This window comes from Sorex fumeus, unplaced genomic scaffold (assembly GCF_029834395.1).
Source record: "Sorex fumeus unplaced genomic scaffold, SorFum_2.1 ptg000039l, whole genome shotgun sequence".
Lineage (NCBI taxonomy): Eukaryota > Metazoa > Chordata > Mammalia > Eulipotyphla > Soricidae > Sorex > Sorex fumeus.
In genome coordinates, this window is record NW_026606096.1 from 3,457,982 (window position 1) to 3,484,048 (window position 26,067).

The window sequence follows — 26,067 nt, forward strand, 5'->3', positions numbered from 1 at the left end:
CGCAGCCCCAAACAACCCCAGCCCCTCACAAGGAGGATACGGACAAGGGGTGCTGCAGGGAGGCACTTTGCCAGAGCAGGGAACCACGCACAGATGGGAAGAGACACCCCCACATTCTCTGGGCCCCCAACAAAGAAGCCCAGCCCTTTCCGACCTCATGGAAGGGAGGCTCAGGGCATAGAAAGGGCTGAGGGCAAGGCTGGCTGCAGTCTTTATGTACACACACACACACACACACACACACACACACACATTATATAGATGCTCTTTTTCCTTTGGGGGCCACACTTGGGGACTGCTTCTCAGGGATTCCTGGCTCAGAACTCAGAGGTCACTCTCAGCAGTGCTGGGGGAAAGCCATGGTACCGAGAGACCCCAGGGATCAAACATGGCTTGCACACAACGCATGCGTGAGCCCCAGCCCTAAGCCATTTCTTGAGACTCTCAAATAGAACTGTTTTTTAATTTTTTTTCCTCCCCAGATTTCCTTTCTGGGCCCCACCTGGTCCTTTGAGCTACGCTCCTAGCCCTATTTATTTGGGGGCGAGGGTGGGGTGGGGGCTAGGGCTTGAACCCCAGGTCTCATCCACAAAGCTGGCCTATACCCCGGATGTTTTTGCGACTTCTGTTTTGTTCTGGAGCTGCTCCTCGCTGGGGTGGGGGGGGGTGGGGGGGCGGGCTATCCCTGTGTGGTGCTGGGGAGTGATCCCTGGCTGGCTGCGTGTGCCCCGCCCGCTGCACTCTGGCTGCTTCTGTGTTTACAGGGAAGAAATGGGAGGCGGGTGCCAGGCTGGCTCTGGAGGGAAGAGGTCAGGCCCAGCCACATCCCCGAGGCTCTGCTGCCCCCAGCCATGAGCCCCTCTCTCGCATCCCAGCTCTCCGCGAGGGTCCGGCCCAGTTTTTGGCAGGCGGGACCCGGCGCGCTTTTCCAGGGCAGCTGAGGGACTTTAGCTGCCTCCTGGGTGCTTTGGAAACTCAACCCCCACCAGCTCGCTATGGTCCGAGCACCAGCTGGTGAGCTGTACACAATGGTAAGGGGTGTGGGAATGGGGGAGGCTTATGAATTAAAAATAGATGCTAGTAAGTGCCAGCGAGCTTCCAGCGAGGCTGTGGGGCTGTGTTTACTAGCGGGAGAAGAAAGCGTCTATTCATGCCGAGACCAGGGTGGAACTGCTGGGGCCTGCACCCCACCGCACGGAATCAGCTGACAACAGGGCTGGTGGGTGGCGGGAAGACCCCCTTTCTCAGGGCCCCCAACACAAGCGTCTCTCTGCTTGGGAGCCCCCAGAGCACACCCATTCCCAGAGGGGCAGTGACAGGTCAGGGAGGCTCTGCGTGGCTCGGTTGGCAGACAAAATCTCCCAGGCCACAGTGGGTAGGGCACTTGCCTTGCCTTGCGCGAGACTACGGACCCGGTTTAATCCCCCACATTCCATACGGTCCCCCAAGTCCTGCCAGGAGTAACTCCTGAGTGCAGAGCCCAGAGTAATATCTGAGCATTGCCAGGTGTGGCCCCCAGACACACACACACACACACACACACACACACACACACACACACACACACACACACACAGAGTAAGATCTGAGTAAAATCTGAGCACTGCCAGATGTGGCCCCCAAATCAACACACACACACACACACACACACACACACACACACAGAGTAAGATCTGAGTAAAATCTGAGCACTGCCAGATGTGGCCCCCAAATCAAGACACACACACACACACACACAAACACACACACACATACACACACACACAGAGTAAGATCTGAGCATTGCCAGGTGTGACCCCAAATCAAGACACACACACACACCTGTGAACACTTCGCGGCATGGCCTGAGGAACATGTGGGGACTGCAGTCCTTGGGGTGGGCTTGTGGATGCGCCGGGGGCTCTGGCTCTGCTCTGCCAGGAAGTACAAGGGGAGCCTCCCGTGCTCTGAGGCCTCTATCTGCTCCCCGGTGAGACAGAACTAGCGCTCCATCCCTGGATACTGCTCAGGTTAACCCTGCACCATGCAAGACAGAGCCTGGACAGCTGGGAGTCCAGCTGGGACGTGGGAGTCAGGGGACCTGCCACTCGGCCGGGTGCTCTGAGCCCAGTCAGCTGCCTGGTCTCTGCCGGAAGAGCCCCGCAAGTCCCCTACCTACTCCGCCAGCACACACCACCACCCCGCCCCTGTCTCCAGCAGGCCAGCTAGAAGCCAGCCGGACCTGCAGGACTTAGAGAGGCCACAATCCCCGCCACCGGCAGACAGCATGACAGACATGCCCGCTCGAGGGGACATTTCCGATTTGCTCTGGTTGGGGCCATGCCCAGTGCCCAGAGCCTACGCCAGCTCTGGGGGGTTGTCCTCAGGGGTCCCTCCCAGGGGTGCTCAGGGGACCACACAAAGCTGAGGGCAGAACCCTGCACACAAAGCCTGTGTTCCGCCCACTGTGCTCCCTCCCCGGCCCCTCGAATCTGCTGCCAGGGCTCCGTGCTCCCTCCTTCCGGCCTCAGTGCCACCGGCCTCCATTCCCCTCACAGCTGACACCCTCAGGCCTCCCTGCCAGACTCCTTCCGGTGGAATGGTGCTGGCCAGCCACTTGCAGACGGCTCACAGGTGCAGGCAGCCAGCAGGATTACTCCTGAGACTCCAGCTCCGATGCCCGCAGCCTCCTTGGCACGTCTACATGGTTTTCTAACAGCCAAAGGCGACATGTCCAAAACCCATTTCTGATCTCTGCCCCTATCCCCGCCCCCCCCCCCCCGCCCCGGAATTCCTGCCCCTGTGTCATCTTCCCCTGGCAGCTGAGGGTGACGGCTTGCCAGCTGCTGAGACAAAAGGCTGTGCCCTCCCGTTCCGCCATGGTCCACATCCACCAGAATCCTCCGCAGCAAATTCAGCATCCCATCCCATCCCCCACGGCTCAGCTCCCAGCCCCTCCCCTGCAGTCCTGGACTGCCCCCCACCCCTGCCCCACCTCCACACAGCCCGATTGTGGCTTGGCCCCCATCTGGCAGCCTGAGGGGCTTTTGAGAAGGCTGCACTTGTTAGAAGGCACCAAAACCTCTAACTCTGCATCTCCTGTTGGAAAAATCTACAACCCTTCCCTGACCTACTAGGCCCGTCCTTACAAAACCAGTCAACCAGGCAGGGCCAGTCCCCGGCCCCAGCACTACCTCCCCCAGACCCCACTGTCCCTTCTCCTCCCTGGAGCTGCCCAGGGCTGCCTGTCCTCCTGCGTCCTCCTTGCCCCCTGAGACTGCTCCTGCTGCAGTGATCAGAAACACCGGGGGCCTTCCACACCCGGAGCTTGTCACTCCTGCTGCCCAGGGCTCCTTCTCATCTTCACCGGGGTCTCCGTGCAGGGGCACTCTTCCCCGCTCTGTCCTTCACCTCTCACCTGTCCTTGGCCTCCAGCACACTCTGTGGGAGGGAGGGGGACCTGAGTGCACGTGTGGCCTGCAGCTTGGTGCTGACCCCAGAATACCAGGTCCAGCCCGGCTCCCGGGAGCCTGCGGGCCAGCCTTGAGCAGGACAGTCCCCAAGGCACGCCCGAAACTCAATTCTGCACTTCACTCCACAGGCACGCTCCTGGCCGTGGGCTTCCTCCACTCGAGACTGGCTGCCCACGAAGAGGCTGACCCCGGGTCCCAACACTCAGCCCTGGGGGGGCTGGAGTGATAGTACAGCGGGGAAAGCTCTCAGCCGACCTGCGCTCAACCCCCACATCCCACGTGGTTCCCCGAGCACTGCCAGGAGTGACTGCTGAGCACAGAGCCAGGAGTAACTCCCGAGCATCACCGGGTGTGGCTCCTCCCCTCAAAACCCTATGACTCAGCCCCTCCTCCCCTTTTTCCCCACCGTCAGCTCTCACCGCTTCTGACTCACATAGGCCTTTTGAATTTGTCTCCTGCATCCTCACTGCTACTGCCTAGACCCTCCAGTTTTCATCCTTGACTCTACAGCCACGCCATCACCTCCACTGAGACCCAGAGGCGCTTCTTCCCCTTCCAGTTTCCCGCCTATACCACTGAATCTTCCCGGTCCCCTGGGAGCTGCCTCTGCCGACCTGCCTGCCCCAACTGAACGCTCCATCCACCAGAGCATCAGTTGACTAGCTTTTGTGCACAGCTCCCTCGGCCTTCTGCCCTGGATAAGAGACTCCTTCAAGACTCTATTCAATGCCCCACACTCACTGGAGCTGCCACAGTCTCCATCCTTTCCCTGCTGACGGCAGACTCGGGGCAGAGAGAACCTTGGGGCTTGTTCCTTCTTAGAACAGGTATGAAGGATCCTTAATATCTGAATAAAGAACATGCTGAAACCCAGAACAGACCAAACACATTTGAGAATACTTGCCACCCGAATAAAGAACAAATACAGAAACACAGGAAGTGCCAAACAGGTGCTGGGGAATACTTGTCACCTGAATAAAGAATGAACACAAATACCAAGCCAGATCTTCCAACCGAACAAACCTTTCGGGATATCTCCCTTATCCTTTCTTGGTTGGTAATAACAACAAAAGCAATACTGTGGGCCGGGCAGATGGCTCAGAGGGCTGGGCACATGCTTTGCATCCAGGTGTCCTGGTTTGATCCCTGGCATCACGTGGTCCTCTGGGCACTGCTGATGGCATCCCTGAGCACCTAGGCAGGAAGAGCTTCCAAGCACCACTGGCTGTGGCTCCAAAGCCCCCAGAACCATACTGTGGTTCCCTCTTCACTCCAAATATTTGGCATATCTGAACTCATTTTCATCCTGAAGTACCTCTACTATCATGACTCCCATTTTTTGAAGGGAGAAGCTGGTTCACAGAGGTGGTCAGTAGCAAAACCAGTCTAGAGTGGGCTCTTTTCAATTTTTCTTTCTTTGCGAAGCGGGCCCACACCTGGTAGTGCCCAGGGCAGCCTCCAGGCTCTGTGCTCTGAGATGACTCCTGGTGGGCTGGGGGGCGGGGGGAGCCCATAGGGGATGCCGGAAGAATCAAACCTGGCTTGGCAACGTGTAAGGCAAGCGCCTGACCCGCTGTACTATTGCTCCAGCACCCTAGACTGGGCTCTGAACTCATTGCTTCCGCATAGGGTGTGGCAGGAAAACAACCCAAAATTAAACAGCCGAGTGAGCAAAACCCGACGGCGAAGCACGGGGGCCCAAACCAACAGGAACGAGATGCTTGGGGTCACCTCTGGCGTTGAGTCCACCTGACGCCTTGAAGCAGGCAGGCAGCTCTGGGGGGTGGTCTGTGTCCCGTCTCCCCCCCTCCCCCCCACACGCACCTTTCCCTCCCCTGCAGGTCTAGATGCCCCGTGCGCGCGCGGGGAAACCTCCCCTAGGCACAGGGCCCCGCCTCACCTTGTCACTGCCGCCCTCCGCCTCCTCGGCCAGGAGGCACACGGTGGCACCGTCGGCCAGCAGCAGGGCGGTGTCCGTGGTGGAGGAGGAGCGGGGGCGGCACTGGTGCTGGTGCAGGAGCGCGGCCAGGCCGCTGTCCTGGGGGCCCTTGCGCAGCAGGTGGGGGCTGCCGCGCTGCGGCTCCAGCGAGCTGCTCTTGGTGCGCCGGCTGCCGCCCCCGCCGCCGCCGCCCCCGCCGCCGTGCAGGCTGGCGCCCCGCTTGATGGAGGGCCGGGAGCGGATCTGCTGCAGCACGCGGTTGAAGGCGGTGGGCCGGGCGGGCAGGTCGTGCAGGGACACGGCGTAGGAGACGCGGTGCATCTCCGGGGAGCGCTCCTTCTCGTCCGGGGAGTCATGGTCCCAGGGGCCCGGGTGCGGCGGCGGGGGCGGCTGTGCGTCCTGCGCCGTCTGGTGCTCCCGCTCCCTGGACCTGCGGCGGCTGTGGAACAGGTGCTTCAGGCCGTGGCCAAACATGGAGCCCTCGGAGAGCTGCTGGATTTTCTGAAGGGGAGAGACAGGGGCCCTGGTGAGCGGGGAGGCGCTTGGGCACCCAGGGAGAGGACAGGGTTAGTCTGCGGGAGGCCAGCGCGGTGGGCGGTCATCTGACTCAGGAGGGTCCCTAGGAAAGACCAGACACACCTGCCAGGTCACCTCCTGCACCTGCAGGGCACCCTGACTCCTGGTCAGAGGGGCTGCCCACGGCACCAGGGCTGTGGCTGGACCGGGGCTGCTCCTAGCCTTGGATTCTGGGCTGATCCTCCCCAGTGCCAGAGTCTCCCTCCTCCTAAATTAGGCCCTCCTACAAGCTAGACGGTCTGGGTGGGCAGGGGGGCGGCCAGGCAGTGTGTGTGTGTGTGTGGGGGGGCCCATCCCTGTGCTTGGAGATGCCCTGTGGTGTTAGGATCAACCTAGTGTCTTGGGCATGTGCCAGGAGCCCTAGCTAGCTCCCAGGTCTCTGCACGGGCTCGACCTGACCATCACACGTCCATTTTCTGGAGCTGGCCCCTGGCCACAGCCCTGGGGTCTCTGTGGTGTGGTGACAGGTGCTGCTCACTGTGGCCCCTGGGTCGACTTCCCTTGCCCTTCGACCAGCCAATTGGCATGGCCTTTAAGAAACTGCCGTGGGGCTGGAGCGATAGCACAGCAGGTACGACATTTGCCTTGCACAAGGCCGACCTGGGTTCAATTCCCAGCATCCCATATGGTCCCCTGAGCACCGCCAGGACTAATTCCTGAGTGCAGAGCTAAGGAGTAACCCCTGTGCATTGCCGGGTGTGACCCAAAAAGGAAAAAAAAGTGTCCCCACAAATTGCCTACTATGGAGGCAGGGTAAGGACTGGGATGGGGGTAGCGGGGGCATACTGGGGACACAGTGGGAAGTGTGCAGTGGTGGAGGGATGGGTGTTTGATCATTGTACAGCTGAAATCTCAAACACGAAAGCTTTGTAACTGTATCTCACAGCAATTCAATTAAAAAAGGGGGGGTAATGTGAAATTCATGCCCAATTCAATCAGCTTAATCAATGACTGAATAAACAGCAGTACTCCTACATTAAAATAAAAAAGTCTCCGCAGCCTGGAGAAGCTGCCAGGCTGGGCATGGCTCTGCCCCTGCCCTGCAGGCAGAGGTCATTCCTGGTGTCAGTGGGAGGGGCTCTCGCTCCTGATCTGGCTGTGACTGCAGCTTCTGGCTGGACTGGCTGGCGAAGGAGGCCCCGCTCTGAGAACAGAAGCTGTGGGTGCTCGGGACCCTCCCGGGGTCACCCTGCACACCTCATCGCAGGTCCTCTGCCTCCCGCGGCATGCTCTGTTCCAAAAACAGGTGCGCGTGAGACAAACCGCCTGTCGGGAGGTCACATCCATACACACAACAGGACCAGCAAGCCGAGCGCATCCTTTCCTTCCCCTCAGACTGGAGTGGGTCAGAGGCTCTGGACTGCCCTGCTACCCCGGGTTGCCTGGGAAGGGATGCTTCGAGGCAGCGGTCACCCCAAGGCCCAGTGCTGAGGACGGCTGCTGCTTTTCAGGAGGCTAAGCCCCGCTTCAGAGCCAGGTGGGGAAGGTCTAGGATCCTGAGAATCTACACTCCCTAATTCCAGGAGGAGACTCGAGCCAAGTATTGGGGCCCGTGGTAGCTTGTCATCCTATTTTTTTTGGAGGGTAGCGGTCTCCCAAGTAATGCTCAGGAGGCCTCTGGGATCACACCTGGTGGTGTTGGGGGTCTCCAGAGCTGCACCGCAGGGCACCAAGTGGTGCCAGAAATCCTACCAGGGTCAGCTGCTTACAATGCATGCACCTTAACCCCTGCGCCACCTCTCTGGGCCCCAGCCTGACATTCAAACAGAAATTCCAAAAGAAGTGCATGTACTGAGGATGAGGAGATAGCCCAAAGGGCAGGATGCATGCTCTGCATGCCAGAGCCCTAGGTTCGATCCACACCAAGCAAGGACCTGTTCCTGAGCACCACCAGGTGTGGCCCAAAAGCTGGTGGGAAAATGAGCATGTATCAGATGGTCTTCTGGTTTTGTTTTGTGGACCCTATCCAGCTGAGTACAGGGGCTACTCCTTGCCCGGTACTTATTTATTTTCTTTTTTTAAATTTTTGCTTTTGGGTCACACCCAGCAATGCACAGGGGTTACTCCTGTACTCAGGAATTACTCCTGGTGGTGCTCAGGGGACCATATGGGATGCTGGGAATTGAACCCGGGTGGGCCGTGTGCAAGGCAAATGCCCTACCTGCTGTGCTATCATGCTAACCCATTGCCCGGTACTTATGGGACATGCAGCGTTGGGGGCAGAACCCAGGACTCCCACAGTGCCTGTGCTCCATGCCTTTGTGGCATGTAGAGCTGAAAACGGAGATCAAGCAGAAACCAAGGATGAACCACCCTCACCCCAGGGAGACTTGCTACTCAGAACAGGCGGTCCCCAACTTATTTCACTTACTAGCTTCTTTTCAGGGAAAAAAATAATCACTCATGCACCCCGCCCCCCTCAACCCATTTTTTTTTTTTTGCTTTTTGGGTCACACCCGGCAATGCACAGGGGCTACTCCTGACTCTGCACTCAGGAATTACCCCTGGCGGTGCTCAGGGACCATATGTGATGCTGGGAATCGAACCTGGGTCGGCCGTATGCAAGGCAAACGCCCTACCCACTGTGTTATTGCTCCAGTCCCTTGTTTTGAATTTTTTAATGAAACTCTGTGAGATACAATTACAGACTTACACACTTTCGTGATTACGTTTCAGTCATACAATGGTCAAGTATCCATCCCTCCACCAGTGACCATTCTCCACCACCAATGTTCCCAGTATCCCTCCCCCACTCTTTGTCCCACCCACCCCCCAACCCCGCCCTCGGTGGCAGGCACATTCCCTTTTACTCTCTCTCCTTTTGGGTGTTATGGTTTGCAATATAGGTATTAAGTGGCCATTGTGTTTGGTCTAAAGTCTACTTTCAGTACGCATCTCCCGTCCCGAGCGAGCCCTCCAAGCATCCTTTGCTTGATGTTCTCTTCTCTATCTCATCTGCCTTTTCCCCCGACATGTGAGGCTGGCTTCCAAGCCATGGAGAAATTCTCCTGGTCCTTATCTCTACTATCCTTGGGTGTTGGTCTCCCATTCTGTTGCTTTATATACCACAAATGAGTGCCGTCCTTCTATGTCTGTCCCTCTCTTTCTGACTCATTTCACCTAGCATGATACTCTCCATGTTGATCCACTTCTATGTAAATTTCATGACTTCATCTTTTCTAACAGCCGAATAGTATTCCATTGTGTAGATGTACCAAAGTTTCTTTAACCAGTCATCTGTTCTCAGGCAGTCGGGTTTTTCCAGATTCTGGCTACTGTAAATAGTGGTGCAATGAACATACAAATGCAGATGTCATTTCTACTATACATTTTTTTTTGCATCTCCGGGATATATTCCCAGAAGAACCCATGTTCTTTAAGCCAACAAAGTGCCCGCGAGTGGCTCCCAAGGCTCTTACTGTGCCCCTGGATCTTTCCAGAGTCCCAATCCGCTCCGTGGGTGGCATCGCACACTTTGGGGAGCGAAAGTATAGATGCCGCCTGTGCCACTGGGTGTCAGTCACCATCACACTGTGTGTTTGGACAGACACTCAGGGTTTTCACTTTTCACCTCATCGGCGTCTCCCCACAATGTTCACAGTGAGCAGGGTCCTCTCTGCAGGTTGGATAAGGCCCCTTACACCAGTTCACTGCACACCTGATACTTTTCAGGTGCGTGATCTCACCCGAGTTGCTTAGACACTAGCAAAAGTGGCAGCAGCCACATTTCCAATTTTAGATGCAGAAATTCACCATCCCCTTGAGAACCTCATTCTGGGGCAGCCCTGGAGTCATGAGACCAGCAGGTCCCCCTGGGAGCAAGCCGCTCCTGGAGCCAGCCAGAGGCCATGGGAGGCCCGGCCTGGGTGGGCTCAGTGAGTGGGGAGTAATCTGCCACAGACCCGTGGGCTCCTGCCAGGGATGGACTAGCACACTGCTCTCCTCAGCCCTGGCCCCGGGCTCCACCGAGGGGGCCAGCAGGCTCTGGCATCTGCCCAGCTGCTTCTGCCAAATGGTCCCATTACACAGTACATATCATCTTCCCGGGCTGTTGGTGTGGCCAAACAACAGCCAATCATCTTTCACAGCATTCGACTCCTTCCTCCTCTCTACACCTGCCTAACAGCAGTGCCCCACTTCTAGGACCCCTCAGGCAAAGGGACCTGGCCTCTCCTCTGTCCCCAGGAAACAGATGAGGGGCTGGGATGGTCCTGCACCGAGCGGTAACTCCCATGCTCGGCCCTACAGCCTTAGACCCCCAAATCCTCAGGTGCTTTATTTATTGGGTTTTTTTTGAGGGGGGGCGGGGGGTGGACCACACCCGGCAGTGCTCACGACTTACTCCTGGCTCTGCGCTAAGGGATCACTCCTGGCGGGCTCAGAGAAAATGGATGAGGTACCGGGGATCAAACCTGGGTAAGCTGCACGAGAGGCAAGTGCCTCATGTGCTGTACTATCTCGAGCTCACACATTGGCACTTTTGGAAGTGCTTGCCAGTTCAGGCTGTGGCTGTCGCCTGGCGCAGGCCTATGCAGGCATGGTCTTAGGCAGCAGACCCTGTAGGCAGGGTCCAGCCCAGGTTGGTCAGTGTCACCTTCATGCTGGTGAAGAAACCGACCCAACATGGTCAGGTGGCTTGCACAAGGCACACAGGTGACCCTCCCCCCTCAACTTTCAGTCCAGTAGTTCACCTTTTCTGGACCACACAACGGTCCCAACACTGAAGCAGACCATCCCACGGTTGCCAGAATGGGATCAGGACAGGATCTAAACAAAACTGGAGGGGTTGGAGCGATAGTATGGCGGGTAGGGCATTTGCTTGCCTTGCACGTGACAGACCCGGGTTCGATTCCCCGCATCCCATATGGTTCCCTGAGCACCACCGGGAATAATGCCTGAGTGCATGAGCCAAGAGTAACCCTTGTACATTGCTGGGTGTGACCCAAAAAGAAAAACAAAAACCACCAAGAAAAACCCTGGAATGCCAGAGCCAGAGTCAGCAGCCTACACCGGATGTGGTGGCCCTGCCCTGCCACATCCAAGCACACAGGCCAGACCCTGAGCTGCCCGGGTCACTGCCAATCCACTTCTAATCCACAGAGAGAGGGGGACAGCAATGGGTGGCTCTGGGACCTTTGCCCCAGTGGCACCAAGGAGCATGTACAAGTCTCTGGGAAGCACAAAGGAGTAAGAAGCCCAAGAGAGTGGGGCGGGCACTGCCCCGCACCCAGGGCTTTCCCTCACTTGCAAGATGCAGGTAACAAGGCCGGGTGGGGGTGGTTGCAGGGATGCTGCCACCGTGGGTGTCAGCAGGGAGGGCAAAGAGGTTTTGACACAGCATGGGAAGGCAATGTTTAAAAGAAAAAAAAAAATCACAAAAGCAACCCTTGGTGCGTGCATGTGCGCGCGCGCATACACACACACACACACACACACACACACACACAACAGTTCCCCAACTTTTGGAAATTAGGAAAACCATGGTGACTAGCTCGAGGGAACTTAGCCACCAACGCAGCAGAAAGCACCACCTGCTCTGACTAACAGGTTCCAGCGACTAAATGTCACTTGCTTTTTCCACGCTGACTTTTTGCTTTTCCCCGGCTGCTAGAAACCATTTTGATGGCCAAACGAAGTCATGGATTCGGAAGAGAGCTGAGTGGCTTCGGGTATGAGATGATGGGACACAAACAGAGCTCTCGGGACAGGCGAGAAGGAGAAAGTGCCGCCCTGCACTGCACAGAGCACTGCAAGGCGGGCACCCACAGGCACGGCCCCGCGACTATCTTTCAGAACAGGAAAGGCCCAGCTCCCGGGGGTGCCCCATCCTCTCAAGAACAAAGGGTGGACAAGCTGATTTCCGAAAGATCCTTCCGGACAAGGCTGTGGTCTCCTAACAGTTCGGCTTCATCCGTTTTCCGCCCTGGGTGTGGGTCCCCCAAAGGGGAAGTTTGCTCCCAAATCTGCAAACTCAGCTGCCTGAGGTTACAAGTGAAAGGCCTCAGGGTACATCTTCAGCACCCTCTCTCTAGAAGAGCCAAGAATGGCTTCTAATTCTCCAGGTCCCCAAGTTAACAAACCCCAGCAAGGCTGAAAGGACCCTCCAAAGTCACACCAACCTGTGGCCAATCTAACAACCCCCAGGGCTGATTGAAGGTCCCCTGACCCACCAAAAGCTGGGATGAGTGGGCTTAGAGTACTGTGGGGTGATGGGTCCATCACCAAAACTCCTCTGTCAAATCTGCAAAACACAGCTGCAAGAGGTCACAAGTAAAATGCTTCAGGCCACATCTTCAGCATCCTCTCTTTAAAAGAGCCAAGAAGGGGGGCTGGAGCGGTAACACAGCGGGTAGGGCTTTTGCCTTGCATGTGGCCGACCTGGGTTCGATTCCCAGCATCCCATATGGTTCCACAGCACCGCCAGGAGTGATTCCTGAGTGCAGAGCCAGGAGCCAGCCCTGAGCATCACGGGGTGTGACCCAAAAAGCAAAAAAAAAAAAAAAAAAAAAAAAAAATAGAGAGAGAGAGAGAGAGAGAGAGCGCGCGCCAAGAATGGCTTCCAATTCTCCAGGTCTTCATGTTAACAACCACTATCAAGGCTGAAAGGACCTTCCAAAGTCACACCAACCTGTGGCCAATCTAATTACCTGGGGGCTGGGGGGGGGGGGGGAAGAGGGGAGAAAAAGAGGGGGAGGGAGAGAGCGAGCAAGAGCGAGCCAGAGAGAGAGAGAGAGAGAGCGAGAGAGCGTGCAAGCACGCACTGCTCTCCAACACGGTGGGCCAAGGGATGTCGCAGTTGTCCCACAGTTGCATGGAGTGAGGGGTCCTGCGGAAAGAGCGGGAGACGCGCTACCACCCCAGCCCTGGCGCTGATGACATCGATGCAGATCCAGCCTATGGGGTTTCTAGTAGAAACATAAACATGGATGTGGTTCAAATCAGTTTCTGTCTTCCGGAGAGTCATAGCGGGTATTTAAAAAAAGAGATTTCAACTTGGGGGCAAATGATCCCCTTTCCAATTTTACTTTACTTCCCTGTTCCTTCCCCATGTGACAAACTGCGTGGAGCGGAGGCCAGCAGGGAGAGATGGCCAGTGGGTCTGGACACAGAACCAACCCAACCCCGACCAGCACAGCTGCTGTTATGCCAGTCACCTGCTCTCAGGGCCTTTCTCTTCTCCCCCTGCCCCTCCAACATGGCCCCTTCCTCCATGGCAGGGGGTGGAGGGGTGTGGGTCTCTGAACACCCGCTTTGAGCTGCAGAGCGTGCATTATCTGCACTGGCAATTAATAAAGCACCCCCTAGCCTGGCTTCAAACTGTTACCCAACTTTCCAGCTGCCAACGGGTGCGATCCGTGAGTAGCACCTGAGCAGACGCGGGACAGGCACTCGAGTCCCTCTGTGACTCTCATCGTATGCCAAGACCACGATACAGACACGGCTCCTGTTACATAAGTATTGATTCTCCAAGGTAAACAGTCCAGCCTACAAAACAATCTTCAAAAGTTGATTTAATCTAGGCTAGGACAACTGCCTTTTCCAGAGGCTTCACCTTTTGCAGAGATCTAAAATGTCCAGGAGGGCAGCTTTTTCTGGCCTCTAAGCTAGATCCCTCATGATGCAGTTTAACCCCTCATCTCCAGGTCAGGGTGGGGAGGCGCGCTGCAGGCAAGAGGCCAAGAGTTGGGGGCCGCATGTGCACATGTGATCCAGCAGTGCTGCCACTGGGATCCCAGCAGGAGAACTACATGTGTGTGAAGATCACGCTGAAAACTTACGTGTTATTTAACGCATGAACGATAACAGGGGCTGGAGAGATAGCACAGCAGGTAAGATGTTTACATTGCATGTAGCAGACCTGGGTTCAATCCCTGACTCCCAGATGGTCCCCTGAGCCTACCAGGAGTGACTCCTGAGCACAGAGTCAGGAGCAAGCCTTGAGCATTGCAGGGGCGGCCCTGGCACTCACTCTAAGGCCTGGGCAGTGCCTTCCATTCCCAGGCCCTCACATGAACTGAGCAACCTGGGTGGCTGAGAATCACCAGGAATGGCATCCGGTCCCCAAGAGACACTTGGGACACCTCCCAAATAACTTAAAACTTCAGCGAAACAAAAACCCACCCTCCTTATCTTAGTCTATTATTTTAGTGAGTTTCAAGACTGAGAAGGATGGGAAGATGATCCCGGAAACAAGGGAAATGCTACCCTTCCCCGTGTCCCCATGGGCAGAGCTGTATCCAGAAAGGGCATCTCTACTTGGTATCAAGAAGGAAGCCTTGAGCCACTGGGTTTGAAAAAAAAAAAAAAGAAACAAAAACAAATGCTGTTTTGTCCTCTTAAATTCCTGCTACCCCATCCACACCTTTGTTCTAGCCTAACATGGGGAGGAACAGAAGTATCTGACGAACTCAAGTGTGGGATGCTTCAGAGGTGGCAGAGACGTACTTACTTTGTATACCAAGAGCACAAAATTAACACGGCTGGTACCATGTTCCCTCAACTACAATATACTGAAAAACTTAAAAACAATACCAATTCATAGCTCCTTTCTGCAAGGATTTTGGCAGGAGAGGGCCTACCTAGAGAACATGAAAGGAAGATGAGTCTCCTGGTGGCCTCCGTACTCAACAGAGAAGCTGCCTTAGCCTTTTTCAGCCCGACACTCACACCTGAACTTCCACACCGAATCAGGTCCTGAGGGATGTTTCAATTCCCCGTTGAGGGAGAGACGCTTCTTAATGGGGACTGACAGTTTGAGATGCAACTAGAGACGTGAAAAGAAGCAGCCTCTGTAAATCCTGAGCCTCCCTGAGCTCCCACTAGAACAGTTGGACAGCTGGGAGCTCCCTGGGAGCCCAATATGTGGCAGAACACAGAGCTGCGTTTGCCACATGCTGTCTCAGTGGTCATGGGTTCCTCACGATTCAGGCCGGTCTGGAGAAAGCAGAGGGGGTGGACGTGGTGAGACCCTCCAGGAGGAGCCCGTGGCCTAAGAGGCCAGGTTCTAGGGCTCAGGCCTGACAAAGGACAGGGCACTGGCCATCTGCTCCCCCAATTAGAAAGCCCTTCTCCAAGCTTCAGTGATTGGGAAAGTCCCGCCCATAGACAGACCGTATCAGGTTCACAAAGTCCTAAGGTCTGGCTCTAGGACAGCTGTGTGTGCTTATCACAGGCCGCCTGTGGCCTATATTCCTGTACCGAATGGCCCCAAACAATATTTTAAATATACAAATGGGGCTCAGAGATAGTACAGAGGGTAAGGCACTTGCCTAGCACATGGTCAACCTGGGTCTGATCCCTGGCACCACATCTGGTCCCGAGCCTTGCCTAAGCAGAGCCGAGAGTAAGTCCTGAGCACTGCCAGGTGTGGTCTTATAGAAAACCTTGGCAGGAAAAAAGTGTCCTCCCTCCCACCTCCCCACCACCACTCGCATCCTAGCTCAAGGGGCTGGAGTGCCAGCTTTGAAAGTGGGAGAGCTGAGTTTATCTCCAGCACTGAACCACAACAATGCTGGGAGAGGCCCTGGGGCCCCAGGACAATGACTCCGTGGACACCCCAATATTAAATAAAAATAAAAATAGAAACCCTTCTCCTCTAGTTTGCTAATTATTTTACCCTTTCCTTTAATCCCTTGCTCTGGGCCCACCTCCCCATCCCCCCCCCCAACATAATTGATTAACCCCATAGGTCTCTGATTCTGTCATATATTTCAATTTGAATGAGTCCTTCAGTGAATGACTTCCTGGCAAGTCCTTCATCCTGGGAGCCTGCCTAGAGATGAAGGCAGTGCCTTTTGCTCCCATTTATTTCCTTGTTCCTGGGTCTGCCTCAGTTGACTTCCCTGACAAACCCCTGCACAGCTCTCACCTGAGACAGGATCCTTTCAGCCCGAGACTATCACTGTTCAAGCAGAACTAGGAGCCTTGGGCTACTGCGGGTCCCACGGAACCACTCGGCCAGTGTCCCCAGGCCCAGGCACACGCTTTCCCACGCTTTCCCACCCAGACGCACCCTTACTAGGCAGCCGCCTTCAAGGGAGAAACTGAGACCCACATCTTCCTATCAACACGCTGGGCTTTAAAGTAAAGGAAGGCCAGGGGTTGCGAAATGTCTCACAGGGCAGGGCACGTATTCTGCATGTGGAAGACCAAGGATTGACTCTAGACCCCGGCATGACCAGCATTCTCAAGTTCTATCAGGTGCAATCCCCAAATTAGAAACAAAGCCGGAAAGGAAATTCAGGGCCAGTTAGAAAATAATTAGTTAGGGGTTAAGGGGTTTGCCCTGCATGTGCCGTTCAGTCCCAGAGACCGCATGGTACTCCTGGATGGATGTGAGCCCATGCACCAGGAGTAGCCCTCAGCATTGCTAGGTATGGTCAAAAATCATGTGCCCCCCCCCCCCCCGCCAAAAAAAGGAAAGGAAATCTAACCACCAAAGTGAGCACTGCTGGGGAGGGGAGGAGAGGGGAGGAGAGAAGAAGGGAAAGGAGGGGGAGGGGAGAGGAGGGGATGGGAGAGGAGAGGAACAGGGGAGAGGAGAGGAGAGGAGGAAAAATAGAGCAGAAGAGAGGATAGTAAGTAAGGCCTTGCATGTGGCTGGTCTGGGTTTGCTATCTGGTACCCGTTATGGTACCCTGAGCCCCACCAGGAGTGAGCCCTAAGCACAAAGAGGCAGGAGTAAGCCCTGAGAGCAGATACATATGGTCTACCCCCCCCACCCCAAACACATACCCCTGTCCCCCAAAAGAGAGAAAGAAAAAAAGAAGAAATCACTCCCTCCCCCCCCCAAAAAAAGAAAAGAAAAACTAGGCCGAGGACGTGGCTCTGGCTCGGTAGAGGGGCATGTGTGAGACCCCGGGTTCCATTTCCCGCACCACAAAGCAAACACAAACACAAAACCAATCAACCAACCATCCAAGGACCGGAAGGCAAGCAGGGCTTCCTGGGCACGCCGCTGGCGGACAAAGGCAGATGGAGGCGCGAGCTGGCTGCCGTCATTTAAACTCTCCATATTGGTCTCCGGACACTTTTACGTGCACGCCATATTCATTCACATTTCCAAACTGTGCCAAGCGTTCAGAATGCGCCCGGGGGCAGGGGGCACGGCCGCCCACTGGCCGCGTGCCCGGGCGTCCAGCACAGGCTGAGCCGCAGAGATCTTAAGGGGATCCGGCTGTGACTTTCCCTCGACTGGCTTCTCTCGGCTTTTCCTGACCGTTCCTCTGAGCAGGCAGGATGACCCGTGGTGGGACTGGAAATTCGTAACCCAAGGGAGTCAAAAGCACATTGAGCCAGGAGTGGAACGAAGGAATTCAGACACCCCAGCCCTCCTCCCTCCCTGCTTCTTCTGGGAAAAATATTAATACTGCTCGGAACTCCCTGGGGAAATTCTTCCTGGGGCCTGTCAGGGGAAAGAGCCCGCAGGGGACTGGACCAGAACACCCTGACCCTTCCTTTCAGGAAAGACTCAATTCCTCACAAGGCTGGGAGAGGTGGTGAGGTCGGCAGTCTCCTCCCCCGCCTTCTGGCTTCTAGAACGCCCCAGAACAGAACCAACTGACTCTGGACCACAGCCACACATCCTGGGCCTCTGTGAGATTGACCACATGCTGCGTTTCCCTGCTCTGTGTCTTCGGGGCTGCATCTCCTTGCTGGGGCATCCCACCGGCCTGACCTCTCCTCCCAAACAGCAGGGGAACAGGACAGTAACAGAACAGTGACCACTAAACTAGACACCTACTCAAGGGGCTCCGGGGAATCCAAGTCACCGTGCCTGGGATGCTGAACCACTGGCTGTGACTACAGGGTGTAGGTACACAACCTCCCCAAAGGTCTCATCGATGACTGCTGGGGCTGAGAAGACCCCCTACTGTCCATGCCAACAGCGGCCTGGCAACCATGCCCCTGTCCAGGGAGGGGTGGATTAAGGCTGCTGCTGAACTATTCTTCATTCCTTTCCCAGGCACCTCCCAGTTACAACCCCCAATGCAAAAGGAACAGTGCAGAGAAAAGAGCTCTGAGATACTGAAGGGCTGTGGAGAGAGACCCCCAAAAGCCGCTGAGACCTCTGGGTGCCACACGTTAGTGCATCATTCAGATCTCTGAGAAAAAAGACCAAGTTCATTCACTGCCCTCGGTTTCCACAAACAGGACCCTCGAGCTCCTTCCTCCAGAAGATCTCCTCTGAGGCTCTGAATCCAACTTGTCAAATGCTCCGATGCCCAGAACTTGCCAAAAGAAAACAGAAGTGGGCTGAAGCAACAAGAGTTCTTATTCTCCAAAGTTTAAGATGAAAACAAATGCACACCCCAAAGTGCTGTTCTCCCTAGGGCAAATACAAGTGTGGGTATCAAAAATTATACTTTTTTTTTTTTAAAGTGTTATGCATTTGTCTTGCCTGTGACTGACCCTGATTCAATCCTGGGAACTTCATACGGTCCCCTGAACACAGGCCAGTCCCTGAGTGTAGTTGCCGAGCACGGCCCAACTCTGCTCCCCCAGATTAAATGTTTAGGACCAGGAAGGCAGATTCAGAGTGAGAGTACATGCATTGCATTTGGAAGCTCTAGGCTTGACTCCTGGTGTCACATGATCTCCCCCAGCACTGCCAGGTGTGGGTTCCCTGACAGAACAAACTTTTCCCTTTCTGATATCACCATCAAATATTTGGGCAGTGGTTCCAAGTGGGGGCTCCTCCTGGCGATATTCAGCCCGACAGGCGGATGCAGCTTGGATGCTCAGGGGCCTCCAGAGCCACATTCAGCCACGTTCCAGGGCCACCAAGGTCAGATCCAGTGATGCTCCGGAGGTCAGTTGGTAGCAGGGGCTTGACCCCACGTCAAGAGCATGCCCTGGCACTACTGCCCGACCTCCAACATCAATGCTCAAACAAATCAGCTTCTACTTAACTCTAGAACCAATGGTGGCATTTTTCCAGCACTGGAAAATGACTTTTCCAGCACTGGTAAACAAGTATGGACACCCTCTAATATCCCTCGACTCTTTCCCTAGAAAAAAAAAAGCTCAGAAAAGTTAAGTGATTGGCCTGTGATCACAGAGCAGGTCAAATTGAGACCGCCCCCGGGCGTGTGTCTAGTTCGGCTGTCCCTCTCTCAACATGTTATGATAGAACAAGTCCAGGTAAACAGGAAAGGCCCCGCGGTGGCCTGGCCCCCACCGAGCAGGCGGCAGCTAGGGTTTCTCCTCGCGCCAGCCTGGCTCCCTTGGTGGCCGCCACCAGCCTCAGTGGAGATCTGGGGAAAGCGGGAGGGGTGGGGGGGGGGGCTCCTTTTCCTATACCTGACCTCAATTCCGGTTCAGGAAAGTTCAGCACTTAATATCAAGTGTAGAGTTGTGGCCATATCTGCCCTAACCAGAATGAGGGTGTCACCAAAAAAAAAAAAAAAAAAAAAAAGAAAGAAAGGAAGAAAGAAAGAAAGACGATACAGGAGGGTGGGAATGAATGAGTTTCTTGAGGCATATTATCTACACAAAGACACCGCCAGTCCCCACACCACAGCCCACCTTCCCTCCTGAGGGCAGCCTGGGGACATAACTGGCACTGGGGCGCATCTCGCATGCCAGCCTGACCTGGATCCTGGGGTCGTTCCCAAGTCGGCTGCTCGTGGACTCAGGCCAGGATCCCATCTGGTCAAGGAATCAGGGTTCAATGACCAGACGGATCTGCATCCGCCCAGAACTGCATGCGAAGGCTGTCCCCTTCCCACATCCTCACTGACTGCACCCCTTCACCTTCCCAGTTAAAAGAGGAGCTGCCCCTCCAGGTCACAGGGGACAGGCTGGGGCAGGCAACAAGGACTCCTTGGGCCTGATTCAAGCATGGCTGCCGGTGTGGTGCTGGACAGAGGTCCCATCGTTAGACCTGAGGCTAGCCTAGAACTCCAAACAGGGCAGCAGGGTCACCGGTCACATGCAAAGAGCCCCCCCTCCCCGCCCCAACTCTGTTTAGCAGCACACAAGGAGTGGGTGAGTCCCCTTCCCCCCTCCCTAAGAAACAAACAGGTAACAGACAGGTAACGCACACACTCACCTGCACTCTGATTTCCTGACTCTGAGCCCCGCAGGCCAATTGAGGAATGTCATTGGCTTATTCTGGTGAGCTCCTTAGAGGCTGCTGCCATAGGATACAGGCTTTACTTAACCTAACGAATCCTGTCACTCCCCCAGCCCAGACCTTGCACCCCCTCCGGAGATTTCTCCCCAAGGCATCAATCTCCAAGGTACCTAAGTGCCTTCCTTGGGCTGACATCTCGCTCAGCCCAGTGGCGAGCGGGCTGGAGACGCCTGAGCCTGCAGTCTCTGTAGCTGCCCCAGCGAAGGTCCATCAGTTATCCCAGGGGCCGTTCTAATTAATATAGAGAGATATTCAATACAGCTCAACGATTGTCTTGCAACCCCAGGCTGGAAAATAAATGGCTCCCAGTTGCATGTGCTCAGCTCTTGCCGATTCTGGTTCTAACTGCCGGCTCAGCATATGTGCAACTTGAACTGTCCCCAAACCAGCCCATGCCCAGCTCAGCCACCTGTCAGTCCTCCACCCTGGGGGTTGGTTCAGCAGACAGCCAGGCGGGGATCTCCAAGCACTAGCTGAACCTCGGGCTCCACCTAATGGCAAAATATCCTCACTCCCCTTTCACAGATGGGCAAACTGAGCTTCACCCAGGAGGGGGTTCAAAAGGAGGTCAGCAACTGAGCAACCAAAGGTCCTCTGCTTGGCCTCTCCCACTGGTAATTTTCCTCTGCCAGTTTACAGGAGGGAAAGTGATGTCAACTTTTTAGTTAGCATCTTAGATTCTGCTCAGCCCTTTGTCTGAGAATAGTTATTCAAACAATCTCTAAGGGTGAGTCACTAGAACGGCTGTTGAATGAGGAACAAACAGAGGCCTGGAAGGATGCGGGAAGGCACAAAGGTACCCCGGGACTGGCCCCAGGGCACACCGCGCATCCTCTCTGACCTCCGCTCGCTGGTACTTTATCCCGGGAAGGCACTTGGGGGAGCGCCAGGGCGCGGGCTGGGCTCGCCGGGGAGGGTCTGCGCTCACCTTTAAATCAGGAGGCTTGCTCCGGGGGCCCGGGTTGGGCGCGGCGGCAGCGCCCGCGTCGGGAGTTGGCCCGCCGGCCGAGTTAGCACCCGTGGCCTCCCCAGGCCGGAGGTCCGTGGCCGGCAGGTGGCTCGCGGCATCGTCCAGCCCAGCTCCATCCTCCTCGCCCTGCTGTTGCTGCAGCTCGTCTGATTTGCACCTCTTCATGGTGTATGTGGGTCGGCCCCGGGAATCTGCCCTTCCAGCGCCCCGTCTTGTGGGGGAGACCGCACCCCCTCTTTACACTCCGAAACGAGGCCCGGGATCTGAATTATTAATGCGGAGGGGAGTCGGCGGATCACAATTGCTCGAATTAAAAAATAAATCTCTCTTTTTTTTTTTCGAGGAGGGTGGAGCGAGGTACGAGGAGGAGGAGGAGGAGGAGGAGGAGGGGGAGCCTTGGTTACAGCTTGGAATAGTTCATTACGACCTGGGGAGCGAAGGCAGGTCACGGGCGAGGCTGGGCAGCAGGAGTCCTTGGGCAGTCATTGGAGCCATTGGAGGAGAAAGCCAGTCCCCCTCCCCGCCCCCCGGCCCCCCAAACTTTCTGCTTCAGGGCATGGGCAGGGCGGCGGGGAGCTGGGCGGCACAGCGCATCCCGCCCGGTTGCTGGGCGCGGCAGGGCGCGGGGCAGCCGGCCGGGCAGGTCCTCGCTGGACGCCCGAGGGGGGCCGGCTGCAGCCCCCGGCCCTGCCGCCGGCCCCCGGCGCACATGGGCCGGCCGTGGAGCCTGCAGCGCGCCGGCCCCTCGCGGCCAGCGCTCCCGGCGCCCCGCTGCCAGCCGCCCGCTCGCCCGCCGCGCAGCCTGCTGCAAAGCAGCGACCGCGGCCCGAGCCAGCGACGAGCGCGCAACCTACCCCGCCCGCGAGGGGAAGGCGGGGCCAGGGGCGAGTGACAGCGGCAGCGGGCCAATGGGACGCCCGCGGGGCCGCGGGGGGCCGCGGGGGCGGTGCGCGGCCGCTGTTTCCGGGTTGGTTGCACCGTGCGCACCCGCGGGAGCCGCCTGGGGGCTCTGCGCGCCGGCACTGCGGAGGGCGGCGCGGGCCCGAGGCGCGGCGCCCGCGGAGAGAAGCGCACGGGACCCGCCCAGACCCAAGGCGCTCCAGTCGGGCTCCCCGCGACCCCAACCCGCTCGGCCGGGGGGGCGCGCGCGCGGGGTGGGAGCGGTGGGGGGGGGGGGCAACTTTGCATATTCTCACTTACGGGGACTCCCGCTGGGACGGCGGGTCTGATGCGCGCCGACCCGTGCCTGCCTGCCTGGAGCCGGCCGGCCCCATCGCGGCTCCCCCCGCTCTAGGCGACCCCTCTCCTAGGAGGTCTTAGGCATCAGAAGCATGCATCGTCGCGACGCAATAATCGGTGACGGCTCCGTGCAAACGGTGAAGCCGCCGCCTTCAAACCAGAAGGTTGATGCTTAGGGGTAGGAGAGGAGGGAGGCGATGTCTTTTTTTTTTTTTTTTCTCTTGAATTTCAGCCAGACCTTTACTGTGAATCAGGATCCGAGCAAAACCTTGGGTCACCAAGGTGCGGAGCAGTGTGAGTGAACCCAGCAACTACTCTGTCTTGTGCCATGACCCTGGATACTGCCAGCAAGGAGGGGACTCCCAAGTCGTCACTGATGCTAAGGCCACTTAGCCGTGGAGTCTGTTAGCGCCCATCCACCCGGCAGACCTGTCACTGGGTTGAGGAAAGCCACGGTGTCACAAGCTTTCCGCGACTGCCCTTGCTTCCTTCTGCCTGTGAAAGTCTTTCATTGGAGAATGCCTTCAAGAAATGTTCAGTTTTGTTATATATATATATGAGTTTAGAGCATCTTTACAGCAGTGTTCATGCTTCTGGTTTTGCTGTACACAGTTACCATGCCTCACCACCGCTACGGCACCCAAGACTGTCCACTACTGTCCTTGCTCTGCTCCTGGTCCAACTCATGCTTCTCTCCCTACTCTTCCCCATTTTTTTTTTTTTTTGCTTTTTGGGTCACACCTGGCGATGCACAGGGTTTACTCCTGGCTCTGCACTCAGAAATTACTCCTGGCGGTGCTCAGGGGACCATATGGGATGCTGGGAATGGCAACTCACTCAGTTCTATAATCCAAGAGTTTATAATCCAAAGAGTTTGCTCTACAATTCTAAGAGTTTGTTTCATAATTTCAAGAGTTTGCCATCATTAGATACTGCCTGTTCCCCGGTTTTGTTACTCTATAGGCCACATATGAGTGAGAACATGTGCTATTTGTCCTCTCCTAACATTTCACTTAACACAGTATCCTGCAGTTCCAAGGAAGTTGCAATAAATTGAATGACTTCATCTTTCCTTATGGCTGTGTAGTATTCCATTGTGTACATATCACAGCTTCTTTATCCCTGCATTGGACATTTGGCTTGTTTCCCTATGCTAGTTATTGTATTAAGCTCTGTAAAAAAATATATATATGTATACATATTCGTATATCTTTTTCAAAAATTAGTTTTAGTTAATGTGTTTGTGTTTGGCAGGGGGATAGGTGCCAAAAAGTAGAAGGGTCATATGAGAGTGACCCTTGTATTTTTAAGAAATCTCCATACTGTTTTCCATAGAGGCTGAACCAGACAATATTCCCACCACAGTGAATGACAGTTTCTTTTCACCCTATCCCTGCCTGGTTGTTTCCATATTTTTTTGACATATGTCATTCTCACTGGTATGAGATGACAGTTCGCTGTCATTATTATTTGCATTTCCCTCCTGATAAGTGACAATGAACATTTTTTCACATGCCTACTAGCTTTCCATATGTCCTCTTCATGGAAATGTCTGTTTATCTTGCCCCATTTTTTGATGGTGTTATTAGTTCTTTTGTTGTTGAACTTTGTGAATGTTTAGCCCTTTATCTGATATAATGTCTCCCATTCAGTAGTGTGTCTCTTTATTTTAACCCAAGCTTCTTTAGTCATGTAAAACCTCTTTGCTTGAATGTATCCCATTTGTTTATTTTTGTTAAGTTTGCCAATGGAGTCAAATCGCTGAAGACATCTGAGGTCTGTATCCTAGAGTGTTGTGTCTATGTTTTCCTCAATGTCTTTTATGGGTTTAGTGTAATTTTGAGGTCTGTATTCTACTTTGAATTAAATTTTAAATGATCTGAGAAAGTATCCAGTTTCTTCCTCTCTTTTTATTTTTTTGCATGTGGCTATGTAGTTTTCCCAACACTCTTTGTTTAAGAGGCTTTCCTTGCTCTATTTCTTATACAAAGCTCCTTTGTCATACCTAGGAACATAGGTCAAACATAGAAATAAAATTAATAAAAGATGTGAAAGACTTATATATCAAAAACTATTAGCAACTTTTGAAAGAAATAGAAAAGAACACCAGGAATTGGGAAAAATAATCAATGTTCGTAGATTGAAAGGATTAACAACATCAAAATGACCGAAAGTATCATACAGATTCAACAGAATTTCCCATCAAAATTCCAATGACATTCTTTTTTTGTTTTTGTTTTTCTGGGTCACACCCAGTGATGCCCAGGGGTTACTCCTGACTCATGTACTCAGGAATTACTCCTGGTGGTGCTCGGGGGGGACTATATGGGATGCTGGGAATCAAACCCGGGTCAGCCTCATGCAAGGCAAATGCCCTACTGTGCTATCGCTCCAGCCCCTCCAATGATATTCTTTTTTTTTTTTGGCTTTTTGGGTCACACCTGGCGATTCACGGGTTACTCCTGACTCTGCACTCAGGATCACTCCTGGTGGTGTTCAGGGTACCATATGGGAGGCTGGGTTGGCTGCATGCAAGGCAAACGCCCTACCCAAGGGGCTATTGCTCCAGCCCCTCCAATGATATTCTTAGGAACTTAGAACAAACACTACTAAAACTCCCTGAATATCAAAAGTCATTCTTAGGGAAAAAAAAAAAAAGATGGGCAGAGAGACAGTATAGGGAATAAGGTGCTTGCTTTGCACATGACCAACCCTGGTTCCATGCTGGTTCAGGGCACTTATATGATCCCCTGAGCATTACCAGGAGTGACCCTTGAAAACAGGCAGGTGTGGCCCCAAAACTATCACTGTATCACTGTCATCCCATTTGTTCATCGATTTACTCAAGTGGGCGCCAGTAACGTCTCTATTTCTCCCAGCCCAGAGATTTTTAGCAGCCTCTCCTTACTCTCTTTCCCAACGATTGGAGGCTCTTTCATGGTCAGGGAATGAGACCTGTTGTCATTACTGGTTTTGGCCTATCAAATACTCCACGGGGAGCTTGCCAGGCTCTGCCCGTGTGGGCAGGATACTCTCGGTAGCTTGCCGGGCTCTCTGAGAGGCATATATATATTATATTTCTCTCTAATATTTGTTGCCTACTGTCTGAACTCCATCAAACATGGTGTGGTAATTATGGAAAATGGGTAGGGAGTGTCTTATGATGTGTCCGGTCTGGAAAGCGGCCTGAAGAGTGGGTGGTTGGATAGTGGAGGTCGGCTGCTGGGGCTGGGTCCTTTGGGGGCGGGTAGGGCTCTCACCCACCTGGCACAGAGTCCGGTGGCGTGGTCATGGGGGCCTCATTTCATACTCCCCTCTGGGAGGAGCAGCCATGAGTTCTAGAGGGTGGCGGATGAGGAGATTGTCTGGTGCCAGCAGGGTGTGGCTTATGGGTGTGATCCCTGAGTCACTGGAGACTGGGAGAAGCAGTCTCTGCTCCTGGGTCCTGTTGAGTCCAGAGTCCAAGGTCACAAAGTTCCACATTATCTGGGTTCCATGGGACTTTATTCATGTGTGAGGCTCAGTGAAGATAGTGGGTACTGGACGTCAGCAGCTGGGGCTGGGTCCCTTGGGGCAGGGTGGCCTCTCACTCGCCCTCCCTGGAGCGCCCTGAGTAAAAACAGCCTGGCGTGGAGTCCAGGACCAAAAACTACAGAAAGAAAAAAAAAAAAGAAAAAAGATGGACCAAAGAGATGGTACAATGAGTATGGCTTGCGTATGCCCACCTGATCTGAGTTCTGTCCCTGGCACCACA

At 54.9% G+C, this 26,067-nt stretch overlaps 1 protein-coding gene across 2 annotated transcripts in view; it reads right to left on the reverse strand.

Annotated features, from left to right (window-relative positions):
- TMCC2 (transmembrane and coiled-coil domain family 2) overlaps positions 1-21,866 on the reverse strand; it is a 34,375-nt gene extending 12,509 nt beyond the window's left edge. Inside the window, exons 1-2 of one of the 2 annotated variants that reach the window (XM_056119170.1) lie at positions 21,033-21,866; positions 5,353-5,892 (exon numbers count right to left, since the gene is read on the reverse strand). In XM_056119170.1, the coding sequence (XP_055975145.1) occupies positions 5,353-5,892; positions 21,033-21,239 (747 nt within the window). In that variant the 5' untranslated portion in view covers positions 21,240-21,866. Of the gene's footprint in view, positions 1-5,352; positions 5,893-20,020; positions 20,447-21,032 lie in introns of those variants that run through there. The other variant, XM_056119171.1, reaches the window with a different exon arrangement.
- Positions 21,867-26,067: the final 4,201 nt, after the last annotated feature.